Source organism: Pterocles gutturalis, unplaced genomic scaffold, assembly GCF_000699245.1.
Source record: "Pterocles gutturalis isolate BGI_N339 unplaced genomic scaffold, ASM69924v1 scaffold37791, whole genome shotgun sequence".
NCBI lineage: Eukaryota > Metazoa > Chordata > Aves > Pterocliformes > Pteroclidae > Pterocles > Pterocles gutturalis.
The window spans coordinates 1-16,778 of NW_010106815.1; the positions used below are offsets into that span (position 1 = coordinate 1).

The window sequence follows — 16,778 nt, forward strand, 5'->3', positions numbered from 1 at the left end:
CGCCGCTCCCGGCGGGATTTGCGGGGGCGCGCCTGCGGGGGGCGCGTGAGGCGTCTCTTGTCTCCTTAGAGGCAAAGAGCGATTTGTGTGGGAAGGGACCTTACAGGCCATCCAGTGCCACCCCCTGCCACGGACAGGGACACCTCCCACTAGCCCAGGTTGCTCAAAGCCTCATCCAGCCTGGCCTTGAACCCCTCCAGGGATGGGGCATCCACAGCTTCTCTGGGCAACCTGGGCCAGTGCCTCACCACCCTCGCAGGAAAACATTTCTTCTTGATATCTCATCTAAATCTCCCCTCTTTCAGCTTAAAACTGTTACCCCTTGTCCTGTTCCTCCAGCCCTGATGAAGAGTCCCTTCCCATCTCTCCTGTAGCCCTCTTTCAGCTCTGGAAGGTGCTGTAAGGTCCCCCTGGAGCCTTCTCTTCTCCAGGCTGAACGACTCCAGTTCTCTCAGCCTGTCCTTGTACAGAAGGTGCTCCAGTCTCTGACCACCTTTGTGGCCTCTTCTGGACTCGCTCCAACAGGTCCATGTCCTTCCTGTGCTGAGGACCCTAAAGCTGGACACAGTGTTCCAGGTGTTGTCTCACCAGAGCAGAGCAGAGGGGGAGAATCCCCTCCTGGAGCACCTCAGCAGTTTCACACAGGTTTCAGGGAGGCAGGCAGACCTTGTCTGAGTTTACTTGCTCAAGTGTGCACGTTTTCCCTGGCTGTTCCACTCAGTAAGTGTTGCTTCTAGTTCCATGTGCTCCCCATTGATTGCCACAGCGCAGCTGCTGCAGTTCGTTTCAGCACATGTGAAAAATAATCTTCCTCCTTCAAGAGATTCTGCCAGTTATATGGGTTTTGAGGAGCGATCTCATTTCCTGGCAGCTTTATGGAGTACGTAAGTAGTGTGTCACAGAAGCAACTGGGAAGTGGTTTGCAGAAGCAGCCAAACACAGTTCTTTCTCTGTGTGTTCTTATGGTGCAGAAATTTATGCAAAGGGCTCTAGATTTTTTTTTTCCTTTTTTACTTTGACCGGCCTTACCTGAGTTTTGATTCTTCAGCTGTGTTTTGCAGCTTGTCTGTCCTGCAGAGAGCCCAAGGCTTCCTGTAATCCTCTCTTTGGTTACATGAGCCTTCTTCCCGTTCCCTCAAACACAGCAGATCAGCCTGTGGCACAGGTGGTGTGGCTTTCCTTTTGGTTCTGAGTTTATACTTTTGCAAAATTACTGGGTAGGAAAAATGACTTTTGGAGGAAAAACCACAGCATAGCACACAGAAAGGTCCACCCTGACCAGGATAGTCGTTCCTGGGGAGCTCTGCTAGGGTGCACACCAGAGAAAGCAGACCTGGATGATGGCAAGCACCAGTTTTGTAATGTAAAGTAGTCGTGTTTTGCCCTAATCCTGTGGCCTGGGACAGCTAGAATAAAAGATCGGATGCATACTGTTAGAGAACTGGTGCTTAGAAGAGGAAAGGGGGGGCAGCAGCCCAGGTTAGTGTTAAATACAGTGTGCTAATTTATGTCCGGACCCAACCAAGCTGCTGGTACGAGTTTCACCGCCAAGCTGCCATCCAAGGACCCTTCGCTTGGCGTCCTGCCGGTTGCTCACCCATGCACTTTGGGTCTGCTGTTGTGAAATGCTGCCAAAAATCCCGCAGTTACATGGTGGTCATTGAGTCTTTACGTAGTTCGTGTGCCCCTGGGAAATCTCTTCTCTTTCTTGTGAGTTACATTGGGTTTGGCAACGATCGGTGACGTGCTTCAAACTCTGACCCTGGCTGGGTCCCACAGGTGTCGTCACAGGATCAGCGCAGGGTTTTGCAAGGGGATTTCAGTAAAAGTCTGCTTCTGTGTAAATGCAGCCAGGCACACTGGTGTAGGCAAGGTCCCACCGGTCGCTTTCAAGCAGGAGTTTTTTGGAAAAATTAACAGAAGTTGAAAAAATGTTGGCTAATCAGCGAGGAAAAGTGATTCGTAGCACATGCTTGGTGGGGAGCTGAGTTAGTAGAACAGAAAACTAATCCAGTAATCTCTGCTTCAGCAGTTTATGAATTTGCCTTGTGGTGTGACTGCATGGAGGATCAGCGTGGCTTTGGGATGCAGAAGCAATAGGTCTGGGGCTGTGGAGAAAAATGGGACTGAGCTGCGGCTGTACATGGACTTCTGTGGTTGGTTTGGGGAACTGCGCTACCAAAAATCTCTTGGCAAGCTGTGGGGGACAGAGCCCAAAGCAGCAAGAGTGGGGTGGGTGGAGGGACTGCCTCACAAGATGAGGTTTAAAAGTGCCTGGTGGTTTGTTCCGGCTTTTGAAGGAACAAAAACAAAGACACTAATTTTGTAAACACTCGAGTGGTGTAAATATGAGTGAGGGAAGGATTTATTTTTCTGAGAGCCAAAATCTGTGAGGCTGCCAGACTCAAAAGCCCATCCGGTGAGTTACTGCTTGTCAGCCTGCTGTCATTTTTATCCCTCACCCTGTAACAATTGCCGGTATTGGCTGTTGGATTACTGAGCGGTTTTTTCTTGCCCCTGCAAGCTCTGCGGGGCAGGTAGGATATCTTGGCTCATCTCTCAGCCTGCGAACTTTATTTGCGCTTGCATAAAGAACGTGATACCCCCATAGTGCAAGGTCTGTAACGTGCAATCTGCAGGAGGAGATGAAACGTCCTTCTCGGTTCTAGGCTCTGGATAAAGGACTGCAAGCTCGTCAAGTTACTGATGCCTTTATAAATAATGTTGTCTGGTTTTGATCGTATTACGTGTGCCTGTTCTTTTTAATGGGGATGCAATATATAAACTTCAGAAACTACAAGCATGGAGAGATCAGTAGGTAAGGCAGCACAAGAGAACAAAGCGCCCTTCTGACTCACGTGAGATGGGTCCTGTTGTGCTGCCAGTAATCCGTGCTGCAGTGCTGTCCCCAAAATGGGAGTGTCCCCGGGTGACTGGCATCCCACGGTATTATTTTCTAAGCTTTCTCTAAAGATAGGGCATTGTCATGTATAATTTACCCAGTACAGTAGACTCTCAAAGGTAGGAGATAAAGAAGAAGAATATGCTTTTATATAATATGCTAGAGAACAAATGGAAATGCTTTACTGTTAAGGAGAGATGAGGAAAAAAAAAGGAGAGGACAAGGATGCGCCACTTTGGTGATGCGCTGTGGCTCCTGGACTGTCCGGCTGGGCAGGCCTGGGGTCTTGGTGGAGGGTCCGTCTGTTGGGAGAAGCAGGCACTATCTTCAGTAGTAGGTATGTGCCCTCACATCTAGGAAAGGATCATCAGGAGCTCAAGGGTTCCTTGGGTAAAAAGGTGAGGGTCTTTTTGATGAAGGGTGGGGCATCTTAGAGCGGTGGCAGAGACAGAGAGGGGTCTCTTTGTGGGAGAGTTTGAAGGGCAGATTGGAGATCTCGTAGCTTTTTTTTTTACTTTTTGTCTTTTTTTTCATTTCAGTTCTGCTTGAATCACTCAACAAGAACGAGCAATCAGCCAATGGCCAGTCCCAGTCTAGGGAGTCCACAAACCCTCAGTTCAAGAAAATGAGTGGAGACTTCCCATCAGCCAACGGAGAGGCGGGCGGGGAGGCCCCCAAGGGCTACACTCAGGACCAGGTGGATGCAGTGAAAAGGTGTGTGCACAGCTTCAACCCACGGTTTGTTTGAGTTTATCATGTGATACTGGTGTGGTTTTCACGGTGTTTTAGAAATTTCAGCTTTGAACTGTATTGAGAGGGTTTTAACTGGCTGAGTATTAAAAGGATACCTCAGAGGATTTATAGCTGCAGCAGCCCTGGGAGGCAGCAGGGTTTGGTCTCTGAGTGTTGAGATTTTCCCCCAAAGGCATGCACGAGTGTTACAACCGTAGGCACGTAGGCCTCTTCCTGGCTGAGGTCCAAAGAGGCATTTGGATGCATTTGTCTCATGAGCTTCACATTAATGTTTGCTTTACTGTAATTCAGTAATGCTGTGGAAAATCCCACGTGCTCTTGCAATCCTGTCGGTGGAAGTCATGCTTCACTCTGTTAGCATGATACACTTCTAAAGCTCCTGCTGGAAAGTCCCAGGACATGTTCATCTAGTCACCTGTTTTCCAAACCCTTGAACCCTGTGTCAAGCTGTTCTTTATTCCTTTCCACCATTTGCAAATATTGCAAGCTGAAGGACTGAGCTGCAGGCACAGTCACTTGGTAAATTTCGTTTAAGGTTATGGGCATGGCTGGAATTGCACAAGACCTGCTCTGGCTGACGGACTGACGGGGATGCTTGTTACGTCACCTGTTTCTCAAAAACCCAGCCTGCCATATTCTGTCTCATTGAAGTCACGTGAGAAGGAGAAACCATCACTGGGCTGTGAGTGTACCTGGAATGAACCAGGCTGCACACACAGGCCTGGGCAGCTCCCTCTTTCTTCCTCTAGAATTCAGCTGATTTAATTTTATGTCTGTGAATTAACTGAGTCTGAGGAGAGGGAGAGAAAAAAGCCAGTAGCCCAGCTATCCTTCAGATCCTGGCCCACTGTTTGTAGTCCTTACTGAACAGCCTCCAAAACGTGAGCGTGATGAATCCAAAGCTTATTTGCCAATCACATTCCTTTGTGGGTGATATTATGGCCTGAGGAGAGGCCCTTCTGCCTCCACTGGCTGGACTTGTTCTGTGGGAGTGTTTGTGTGCTCGTAACGGAGGCACAGCAGGTATGAGTCTGAAAAAATTGGGTCGCCCTCAGAGGACTCAGAGCTGAGTAAACGAGAGTTCACTGAACAACATCAGCTGAAGCTGTGGCGCATGAGGTGTTGCAGAGTTGACGTGTCCGATGCGAAGTGGTTTTCACAGCTGAGACTAACTGTCCGTGTTTTCTCCCCTCTCTTCTGGCAGGGTAAAGCAATGCAAAGATTACTATGAAATTCTGGGAGTAAACAGAGAAGCTTCTGATGAGGACCTGAAAAAGGCTTACCGGAAACTTGCACTGAAATTTCACCCGGATAAGAACCACGCACCAGGGGCTACAGAGGCATTTAAAGGTAAAGAACATTTCCAACTTTGTGATTTACCCACAACTATCGGGTGATGGTGCTGAGTCGGGCTACCAACGACTGTTAAATAAAACCACCTCACGAGTCAGGTAGAGTGAAATAAAGGTCTTTGTTGCAAAGTTGTCTCTCTTCTGAGCTTGGTTGTATTATAAGAAAAGTATAAGCTTAAAATAACAAACACAGGTTGGCACAGGTAGGAGTCACCTCTGATAGTCAGAGGAGGAGATGTGCCTTCCCTTTCTCCTAGCAGCAATTCCCATGTATTGCTCCAGCCTCCTGCCATGCTGCTCAGGAGGAAATTCCCTCCGGCTGTTAACTCTCCTCTTTTTTTGAAAGATGCAGGCCCATTCACATCATCTTTTTTTGAGAGATGCAGGTGCATTCACCTAGCAGGAAGAAGCTCCACATCTTGCAATTGTCCAGCCCAGGGCAGGTGCCGGTGTGCACGCCTGTCTACTGACAAATCCTGTGGAGACCCAGTAAGTTGTGCAGAACCAGAGGCAGCCACTGGGTTCACAAATCCCTTGAGAGAAATGTTGCTGGGCAGGCCCCATGGCAGGAACCTTATCTTCTTCAGAACTGGTATTTAGACTCTTCCACTCACTGAGCATTTCAGGCAGCCAGTAAGTCTTGAAGTTTCTAAGCAAGCACTCAGCACCTGACCATTGTGAAAGGCTGTAGATGGAATTGGTGAGTAGAAATCCTGGTGGAAATTTCTAGGGTGAAACCACTCCAGCCGTACAACCCAGCCCAGCCAGAATTTAAAAAAGGTCACCAGGAGCTTCAGGTCTGCTACATGGAGCCCGGTCCTCAGGGCCTCTCTACAAGGGCGGCAGGGGTGTTCCTGGGTGATAAGACCCCTCAAAACTGGAGTCATTTTCCAACAGAAGTGCTATTGCTTGGGACATATAACCCCATTTTCCCTTGCAAGCTGGGGAAGTTTGATTATTATTGTTGAGCAGAACTTCCTGCTGCCAGTTGTACAGCGTTGGTTTTGCAGTGTTGAGCCATTTAAATAGTGTGGTCTGACTCTGGCCATCTTGGGAATGAAATGTGTGAGACTTCTGCTGGAGTGTATCGATACAGTATTCGGGTAAGCTTCTAGCAGACATGAGTTCAGCAGTAAAAGTCTTATGTAAGGTTTGTTCAAGTCTTTTAAGACTTAAATCTATAACCAGTAAGTGTGTTGCTGTTAGCAAATAATGAGCTGACCCCCAGCTACTTGGGAGAGCTTGTTTTAGCACGGGAGCCAGCTTAAAGAGCAAGTATCTGCAAGACATCTATCTGCGCTGTTCTGTAGTTTACCCTTCAATCCTTGCTAAGTGGCGAAAGGCAGGTTTCTTCACCTGTAATCTGCAGTAATGATGTTTGCCAAAGGCTCTGACAAGAGTTACGTGCCAGAAGTCATGCGTTAAGCAAGGTGCCCTTTATCCTCCAGTGCAGAGCTATATGCTCCGAGGTTCTCTCTCTTTTAAGCCTTGCCCCCTGAGCTGAGCTCCTCGTTTGCAGGGCTCACCGAAGTCCAGCTGTTTGGTTCCAGAGGGTGAAGGGGGAAACGTGCACTGCTATGATGATCTGAGTTAATTTTTTCCTACATTGAAGTCTTGGCCTTCATCTTCCCAGTGACAGCTGATAAAGCATTACGTCTTTTCCTCAGACCTTGTTTCAGTCCCGGGTTGCAGTTGGCTGTAGTCTGTCTCGTAGCAAATTTGCATCACTCCCTTTGGCTGATGCTGGAAAAAGAGTTGAACCTGTCTGCTTTGAGCTAAAATCCTGATTTGGAATGAGGTGTTTCTTGGTCTTTGTCAGCAGAAAGTCAAGACAAGGAATGAAACCCTGAACTGCTCCATTTTCCATGCTTAACCACACAGTTTGAAAGAACAAGCTAATATGCTGAGAGTCAGTCCTTGTTGTTCAGCTTTCTTGCCGGGTTGTGGAAATGTTTGATCTGTGTGCCCTAATTATAACCAAGAAGGAGAACAAGTGTATTGACATTACATCCTCACTGCTCCAAATCTCTAGTCCAAGAAGAAACCATACACCTCCACCTGACTACCGGGAAAATGTTGAATCTTGGAGTTAATCTCCTCCACAGGGCATGTACCTCCCTTTTCTACTCAGCTACTGCTGTGAAGGTTTTTGCCTCGTTGCGACACAGGGAGGAAAGAGGATGGGCTCTGCTGTCACTGAGGGAGCCTCCCAGGTTGGTTGGGACAGAGGGGAAGTGGTGAGCTGGGACGTGCAGAGAGAGAGGTACAGAATCGGAGGGTGGCAGGCAGACGTGCTGGTAGAAAGCCTCGAATATGCTGAGGTTGGAAAGAGAGTGACCTGGGGAACTGGTGGGGGTTTAGCTGCAGTACATTTCCACCCTCACAGGCACTGCTTACCAGTCCTTGTAATTACGCACCTTACTTCTGGCATCTGGAAATTTTGAAATTTGTAGCTGACAGACACAACTTCTAGCAAACATTTCCTTATTAGCTGTTATGGGAGGTTTTAAAGTCTCTTTCAGTGATCTGGCCTATATTAAAAGTCTTTGCAGTTCTGGTTTTAGACTATGATAGTGAATTCCCTCAATGCCACTTTTGAATAAAATTTGTCAACTAAAATCGTATTTTACTACACAGTTGCTTATGGCTAAAGGCTGTGAGCATTAGCTGTTCAAAAGGAATACCAAGTTTAAATAAGTGAAGCATGTAGCTACTCCACTACCAATATTTCCTTCACAATTCATGGTTTCATTAATCTGTAGAGGGTTTCTCTGGGGATGTATACCAAATTCATACCAGTTGTATCATAACTTCTTCATTTGATTTAGCGAAGGCCTTTTTTATTCGGTCTCTTGGTGTGGTTACCTTCTGTCCACGTTTGCCAGAGAAGCGTGACAGGTGCTAGTCCTGCACTGCTGAAGTAGCCTGTTGAAAAGACATGGGTAGATGAGAACCTCCTTTGTATAATGAGAAAGGCAAATCCTGGCAGGTTGCAGGGCTAAATGTATTATCTGTAGGCTAAAAAAATCTAATTGCTTCCTTCTTGTCTATATTTCAGCCATTGGTAACGCGTATGCGGTGTTGAGCAACCCGGAGAAGAGGAAGCAATATGACCAGTTTGGAGATGAGAAACTCAACCCTGCCCGGCACGGACACAGTCACTCGGACTTCCACCGCGGGTTTGAGGCAGACATCTCCCCCGAGGACCTCTTCAACATGTTTTTTGGTGGTGGTTTTCCTTCTAGTAAGCACCTTAAACCTTAATCTCTTGAACGGGACCCAATCCTTTTGACAGAGCAACAGTGCAGTAGTGATATTTTTGGCCATGCAAGGATTGCAGAGTTTGAGGAGAGAGACTTCTTCACACACAGCCTAAACATCTAGAGCTTTCTAAATTGTTAAGATGGGTACTTGGAGAACTCAGCATCCAGCAGGTAATACCATCAGGGCTGGGCTTCTTCCCAACTTTAGGTATTTGTTTGCAACGTTAGCTGTTAGTATGTTGGGTTGAATGTTAGAACAAAAAATTACTTGTTTTAAGGCTAGTTGTAAAAATAACCTATTTTGAAGAAGGCTTTTCTGCCTGGTGGTTTTAGAACTTAAATCTTCACATCAGAACAAACTGTGGTAACGCCTGGGCCTCGTTCTTCTTCTGTATCTGCTCTGCCACGCAGCTGAAGCAGTTTCTCTGAGATCAGTGTCCACTTCTTTCTTTCCGCTGTGTCCCATAAAAAAGAGGCAGGTGGTATTTCTAGAGCATAATCTAAACCTCTTGAATTGAAAATTAAGTCTGTGTCTTGTCTATCCACAGTGCTGATTGTGGTTTGAGTAGCAGGAAAGAACTGAGTGCTCCTTCACTTCATCAGTTCCAATCAAAAAGACCCAGATTTAATGCAAGGATAAGGGTATTTTAGAAAACTTCTTTGTATTTTCTCTAATCACATTTGACTGGCAGTGCAGGCAGTGGTTATTTGACCTCTGTGACCAGCTTGGAAAAACAGCTATTTTTGTTTCAATTGAGAAGGTTTACTCTGGTAGCTCTTTCCTACCTGGTATGTAAGGACTAACACACTCACGCTAAGTACTTGCAAAGGCACCTTGAAGCCTTTTGTCATATTCGTGTTCTGTCTATCAGAGAAGTGAAGCTACTCCAGTAAAAACAGCAGGTTGCTATTTTAGCTCAGTCTTTTTTTCCTTTCCTTACTGTCCCAAGAGAGTTCAGGACTGCTTTCTCAGCTGGTCTCCCTTTGCAGCTGTAGTTTTGACATGTAAACAAGACATGGAAGAGCTCTGGTTTTTAGGGGGGAAGAACTACCGGGCTTGAGTCAGGGGCTTTGGCCATGTGGCCTGCTGACTAAAACCACGGACATGCACCCTGTGCACTTGAATGCAATGCAGGGGACCTTGGGAATAGCATGTGTTTGTCAAATCACTATTTCACTGCGACATCCCAGCACCAGGCAGATGTGCTATCCTTCTTCCAGCTCTGAGCTGGCCAGCACGCTGCTGGCTGCGTGAAGAAGGCTGAGCTGAGAGCGGTGGTGACGGCAGACCAGATCTAAGTGTGAACATGGCATGGGTTCCTTTGCAGTCTCTATCGTCTTAAATCTCTGCTGAGATTTCCTGAATTTGCTGCTGTCAGCACCCAGTCTACTTTTTCCCACTGTGTTTTTATTGGTGAGGCTGACATGGAACATGGCCACCTTTTGTGGTTCCTTTGTGGCCAGCTAGCACTGTCTTACGTACTCTGACTTCTGTGTAACAGTTTTCTTTTGCCTATAGGTAACGTTCACGTGTACAGCAACGGCAGGATGCGATATACCTACCATCAGCGGCAGGACAGGCGAGAACACCAGGGTGACGTAAGTGGAGAACAGGCAGGGGGGCTGGGAGTGTGAAGGTTTTTCCAATACACCAGTTGCAAGCTAGCTGGTGTGGCTGCATTGTGAAACAGCCCTGCTGCTGGTTTCCACCCCCCTGAAAGAGAAAGCTGGAGCTGTGGGAAGCGAGCTGACTTCAGAATTTACACCAAGCTGTGGTTTAATTTAGTGGTGGCTGTTCTTCTGGGACTCTCATAGCTGTCATCCCGTGGGGAAAATGCTGGTGTGTCCCGAAACCGTGCTGCCTTGAAATAAGATTACACCAGATAAAGTCCATCCATCTTTACCACAGAACAAGCATTTCCTTTCTGATTTAATTCTGTAATTTCAAAAGGTAAATCCGCTTTTCAGATAATATGGATACTCATGGCTCCTCCCAACATGAACTCATTCTCCCTTTTATTCCAATGTTGAAGATGGGGTGTTTCTAATCTGTGATGCTTAATTAACCAAGGAAGACACTTTATACCATGAGCTATTTTTATGTTTTCCCATCACAAAAAATCAAAGTATATCTCCTGCACTCCAAGCTCTCTGGTCTAGAGAAGTGAAAATGAGGGGGTTATGTATTGAAGATTGCTATTTTCTGAGGATAGCCCATTATATTTTTTTTTTTTAAACCAAACAAACAAACAACAAGAACTTGCTGAATATTTTTTCTCAAGTTTAAAGGGGAAGGTGTACTCTGCTAGCACTGGAGGGAGCTCAGGAGGTGAGGTAGAGGGGGAATTACTTTCGTCTGACCCTGAAGAGGGGAGAAGGCTTTCCAAAAAAACCTGTCCTGCTCACTAGCACAAGGAGGACAGAAACCATGTATGCTCAAGAAAAATAAGATGTGGACATGAGGGTTTTGAAATTCATTCACAAGTTCGCCCTGCCAGTCCCCTCTGCCCCTTGTCACGTCCAGAGAAGGGGCAGTGGGTTTGGACCTTTGGAGTCATGCTGCCCTTTCTGGAGAGGAACTATGGGCTGCTGTTATTTTGGGGTGTCTCCTAAGCCAAATGCCTGCGAAAAGCAGGAGAATCGAGGTCATGTTAGGGCTGGGAGGGAGAAAAATGCCATGGGATCCTTGCCTATGGGTGGCATTCCACTGTGTGTTTCTGTTCCTTCAGGGTGGCCTCGGGTTGTTTGTCCAACTGATGCCAATCCTCATCCTGATCATCGTGTCTGCTCTCAGCCAGATGATGGTCTCCAGCCCACCCTACAGTTTGAGCCAGAGGCCGTGAGTACCTCTTACTCTGAAACTCTAAAACGGGCTTCTGGAGGTCAGGGTGGCGTGACAGGGTAGGGATCTAGGCTCTCTGTTTCTCCTGTCTTTTTTTGTTTGTTTATTTATCTCGTCACACCATTGCTCTTGCTGTCAGATGTCTCACACATCAGTGAAGGCCTTCTGGTTCTCAAAGAGGTCTTGAGATGGAAAGTCTGGGGAAGGCTGGAGGGTGCTCGCTTGCCTAAGGGAGGATGTTCTTGGACAGGGACCTTCTGCAGCCCATACCCACAGCTGGGTGTGTCTGTCCTAGAAAGGGACAGACGAAATGACTTTGAGAGTCTGTAGCCCAGCACCGAGATCCCATATGCAGAGTGAATTAAGATGTAGTGTTAAATTGGGGTGTGAAAAACACGAGCCAGGTCTGTTCTTCATGAAAGCCTTAGTTTATGCCTAGTACAAAGCAACAGAGGAAGAGAAGAAGGAAGAAAAGACACTCCTAGAGAAATCCCCTATTTGTGAACTCTAATCGTGCCATGACATAGCTGTGGCCAGACATTTACTAAGCGAAAGTGAAGCTGTTTCATTCTAGATCCTGTGGAAATGCCCCGTTCTGCTCACTTGGCTGACAAATTAAATGAGTCTCTATTCTTACTCACCTTGCAGTGCCAACAAAGAGTAGGGAAACAGGCTGGATTTCTGGCTGTTTGCATCATTCTTGACAAAAGATGAATATATTTTCAGTGGAAGTTCCCTGTGTGTATTTAAAGAGGGCAGACTCGGTTACAGCCAGTGGGCACTGTTCAGTTTCACAGGGACATTTGCCACTGATGATGTTAAATCCTGTAAAGCCTAGCTTAGCTTTCAGGTCCAAGGTAAAGACTATGACATTAGTGTTTAGGAGTTTCTCTGCTGCCTGGTTCCCCATCCCCTCTGCTGTCCCTGCCTCTGCCTGCTTGGGTAGCAGCAAGCAAACTGATTTCCCAGTTTGAATTTGGACCAGAGCAGCAAATTAGCTGATCCAGTGCTCCCTCGTCATTCGGGAGTGACTGAAGCACTGCTCAGGAGCAGAAGGCGTGCCATGCCAGCAGGCGGTGCTGCTTGCGTGCTTGCTTGCTCGCTCGCTCGCTTTGTAGGCAGCCAGCCCCCTTTTGCTGCCTGACAGAAAGGGAAATGCTGTCGCTGGGCAGAAAGCTGGAGCTCGCGCACTGAACTCGGTGAGCGGGAGGCGAGAAGCTTTTGAAGCTGGTGAAGTTTTAATGGCACATGGAGATTTTCATGACACTTCTTGACACTGAAGCTGTCACTGAGGAAGGCAGGGTCCTAAAGAACCATTTATCGCTCTGTTGCCTTCATAAATCTCTTCCAAATACTAGCTTTCTGCCAAAAGACCTGTCTGTGGCGCCTGGCTCTTCAGTAACACCTCATCGAATTTGCCTGGCTTAATTGCGTGTCTGACTTCAGGTGGCAGGTTTCTTATGCCAGGTCCTGCCCTTATTTTCATGCTTCACACACAAGCGTGCTGCTGAAGCTCTGTGAGCTTAAATACTTCTCCTTTGAGGGCATATTTTGTAGCCTCCGTCGTTCTTCTTTATACAGAAGAGGAATATGAACTTTGAGAGAGCTTAGGACTCTGTCTTGACAGGTAAAATAGTGAGCTGAGCTTCTTCTGGATGCCAGCAGGCACTGCCGGAGATGCGTTAGCCTTTGTCTCGAAAAATGCCAGGTGAGGTTTTTGGTCATGTTCAGTCTATCTGGTTACCCACCACTCAACCCCGAGTGCTGGACCTTGATGAAACACGTGGGAGTCTTTCAGTCACCCCTGTAAACCCCATTAATAGACTGAAGGGTGAGCCGGATGAGTTAATATTTATACCTACCTTAAGAATCGGGCTGGCTTTGAACGCAGCAGCCAGCTGGTATTTATTATGGGAGACTTTGGGCACGTCTCCAGATGGAGCCATTGCTGATGAATCCAGGATTTGGGCACAGGGCCCGTGTCACAGCTTGCAAACACGCCCTGGTGAGTATCTCTAGGTGTGCTGGAGCATTGGGGAAAACAAGCACAGGGCTCTGTCTAAAATGCAAATCTACGGGGGCAGGGTTGGAACAGATTTCCTTCTAGAAAGTGCTTTCTGCACTAGTCAGTGCAGGCTCGAGTGCAGAGCGTGTCTAATTTTGTTCTTGCAGCAACAGCACTCGTTGCAGCATGTGACATGGGAGAGGAAGCTGATGCTCTCGGGGTTAGCAGCCCTCTCAGCAGAGGGGACTGAGTTCGACTGGCGGGCAGCCTCACTGAGCACAAGGACATCGCCGGGGAGCTGTGACAGCCAGCCCCCACGCTGCTCTGACCTTGGTGCGGCCAGTGTTCTGCCTGGCTGCCGGGCTCTTGTCCTGCTCCGTGCAAACATCAGCCTCCCAGCTTTGTAACCGTCCTTGGGGCTGGCTGCCAAAAACAGATGATGGTGTCATCAGCGAGGAAATTGCAGAGAGATTTAATTAGTGTTGAAAATTCTAGTGAATACTTTATTTTTAAGTGGGTTTAGGCCTTGGGCAATCTGCCTCAGAGTTCTGTCTGTATTCAAAGTTCTGCCCACCTAGCTAGAGGCCTGGAAAGTTTTCTCTCCTTGTGTTGGTGTTTCATTTCCACCAGAAACACGTCTCCTTTCCAAACCTTCAAGTCTGTGGATGCAGAGGAGTGATGTCTGTTTCCAGCAGTTTGCTCTTGTGGCGTGTTGTGCTTTTTGCCCTGCCCTTGAAGTGTGTCCTACACTGTTGTGCCTCTTCTCCCTGCACTAGGTCTGTGGGTCACATACACAGGAGAGTGACAGAGCACTTGAAAGTCGTCTACTACGTATCTGAGCTCTTTGCAGATGAATACACGGGCACAAACCTGAAAAACGTTGAAAGGAGCGTGGAGGATGACTATATTGCAAACCTTCGAAATAACTGCTGGAAAGAGAAGCAGCAGAGTAAGTAGTGTGGGGTCGGGAGCTGCTGCGTGAGGTTGGCTTCAGAAAAGGTCTTTAGCTGAGGACTGAGTTAAGCCAAAGTTATACTTTAACATGGTGCGAACACATTTCCTGTGTTGTTGGCTTTTTTTTTTAGTCTATCTATGACTTTGTGACAAATCCAGTACCTGTGGGTTTCTTTTTGGTTTTGTTCTTTTTTTTTAATGCTGCTGTAGAACTGGTCAGACAGGAGTTGTGCCACGGAGGTTCCCTGGCTGTGTCACTAGGATATCTCTGATTTCCAGCGGATGGGGAAGGTTGCAGCCATCTGATTTTCAGGAGGCCCCTATAACTCTGTGTAACATTTCAGTGGTTGGAACACCATGTCTGAAAGTGCTGTCGGTGGTGTCCTCCATCCTGTGCACACAGGGTTAGGAGGGATGGTAGGATCTGAGCCACTGGGATGCGGGAGGGGCTTTCAGAGCCCTGAGTGGTGCCACGTGAGGCTGATGCACTGGGCTCTGAGCCTCTGCGTTTCTTTTTCCCCATGCTGCTGGGGTAACCTTGGTGTCAGCTGCCTCCTGGGATGAGCAGCAGGTCCCGCTGGGTTCCCAAGGCTTTCCTTGGGATGGATGAGCTGTCAGCAGACGTTACGCCCATCCTGTCCAAGAGGGCACAGGGCATTTCCTCAGCCTCATCCTGTCCTTCATCTCGCCTCCAAGAACTCATGGTGCCGCCTGTTCCCAGGCGGGACATGGCCTGGCGGGTGGGTCTCCTTCCACATCGTTTTCGTAATGCCGGGCTTTTCCTTTTGCAGAGGAAGGCTTGTTGTACCGGGCACGCTACTTCGGAGACTCAGATCTGTACCAGCGAGCACAGAAGATGGGCACCCCCAGCTGTAGCAGACTGTCAGACATTCAAGCCTCTTTGCATGGATAGTCGCCGCCGGCCCGCAGGTAGGAGCCGGTGACGCTTCCCCTGGCAGCAGAGCAGGCACAATAGTGCTTTTAATACTTGCTTAAATCTCCTGTTTGAGACACAGATCCTCGCAAGTCTCCTCTGGATGCACACACCTCACGGGGGGAAGCACCCTCCACTGTCAATTGGGAAATTGATTTTATTTGGTTTGCATGTCAGCACCCTTGGCTCTCTCCAGGCTCCCTGTTTTCTCTGGCGCTGGTGGTGTTGGGTCTCCAGGAACTGAGCGAAAGTCCCAGGCGTGTTGGCAACTCAGCCGAGCTCTTGTCAATGGCGCATCCAGTCCAGCGGCCATGCGTGCCTCAGCTGGTTGGAAGTTTTTTACGGGCCGTGGCAGCCAGGCACCATGTTTTAGCAAACGTTTTTTTTGGTTGCTTTATTGTCTGTTTTGGTGAAAAAGCTGTTATCACCCAGCACTTGAAGCAGTATGGTGACAGGGAAGAGACTCCTACCAAACAGATGTTCCTTGCCCCCGTTTTGCCTTCCCGTGACGCTCAAGGAGAACAAAGCAAATGGCCAGAGTTCACAGCGGGTTGTAGAAGTAGCTTACTGGGTTAAGCTGGGAAGCAAAATAAAAACAGCTGAGGGGGAGACTGGAAGACTCTGGGGTTGGAGGGCTGTAATTAAGGTGAGCCCAGATAGCACACATGAACCCGGGTGTGCTGGGTGGCGAGAGAACTGCGCAAAAATAGTGAAAAAAATTGGCACGGAGCTTGGACTCCTTTTTCTGTGTAATTATCTGGGCTGATTTCACCTACCAGATAACTGCTGGGACAGATGTAAAACATACAGGTCCCACCTGCCACAGAATTATTTGGAAGCTGGGTTCTTTAGAAAATAAATGGAAGGGGAAGCTTGCACCAAGTGTTGGTTGTAGGCTTGCAAAGACTTCTTGGGGACGCTGGACATCTAGCTGCTTGATTTCTAGACACAAGTAAGGAGGTTTAGCAGGGGAGGTTTTGTTTGGTTTTTATTTTCCTTGGCAAAGGGAGCGTGTCTGAAAGTTTGGCCCTTAACGCAAATCCTCTGGGTTGCATTCGGCCTTTTTTTTGGGTGTATCCTGTTTTGGGAACCATTCTTATCTCTTGTTTTGATAACTGCTCTTCTTTCATGATAGGCAGGCATTAATTGCTTGCTTTTCTTTAATCCCCTCTCTGTCCCCACGGTCTGCAAAGAGAGCTGCTCTTAGGCAGAGGTCCCGCTGCAACTGCAAAAGCTGCTGCCTGCACGCAGGGGGGGAAGGAAGGGGGAGGTACCGTTAGGGGTGATTGTCCAGAGACTGACACCGCTGCCGCTTCCCTTCCCAGACTCTTGAAATGCCTGAAGACTTTTGGTGAAGTGCATTGAGCCAAGGTGACTGACTTGATATTTAAAAAAGAATGAAACCTTATCTTGAAAATGGAATCAGAGAATTAGCCACGCACAACTGCCCTTTTTCTTCTCTCTGCCTGTCCCTGATGTTCGACCGATGTCTCAGGCAGCGACGCGGACAGGAAATCAAGCTGCCCGTCTTCCTCCTTCCCTTCCGATACTGCTAGCGTGCGACACTCTTGTCACTCCTGGGTTCCCACAACCCCGAGAACAAACACATAGAGCATAAAATAACACTAACTGCAGAAGCCACGAAGCAGAAGGAGACCCTTCGCGACTGCACTGGTCACTGCTGCCGGAGAGAGAAATTGAACAATTTGTTGATAAAAGAAAACTTTAAAAAAAGAAAAAAAAAAGAAGAAAATCTAATCTATTTTGAATTAA

The 16,778-nt window shown here is 47.9% G+C and overlaps 1 protein-coding gene across 1 annotated transcript; it reads left to right on the plus strand.

Annotated features, from left to right (window-relative positions):
- Positions 1-3,441: 3,441 nt before the first annotated feature.
- DNAJB12 (DnaJ (Hsp40) homolog, subfamily B, member 12) lies at positions 3,442-16,428 on the plus strand (the record flags this gene model as incomplete). Its single annotated transcript, XM_010087905.1, has 8 exons — positions 3,442-3,616; positions 4,860-5,005; positions 8,066-8,251; positions 9,790-9,869; positions 11,000-11,109; positions 13,894-14,066; positions 14,863-15,007; positions 16,331-16,428. Coding segments are annotated over 7 exons (992 nt in total), but the record flags the coding sequence as incomplete, so codon positions are not given.
- Between the last annotated feature and the right edge of the window lie 350 nt (positions 16,429-16,778).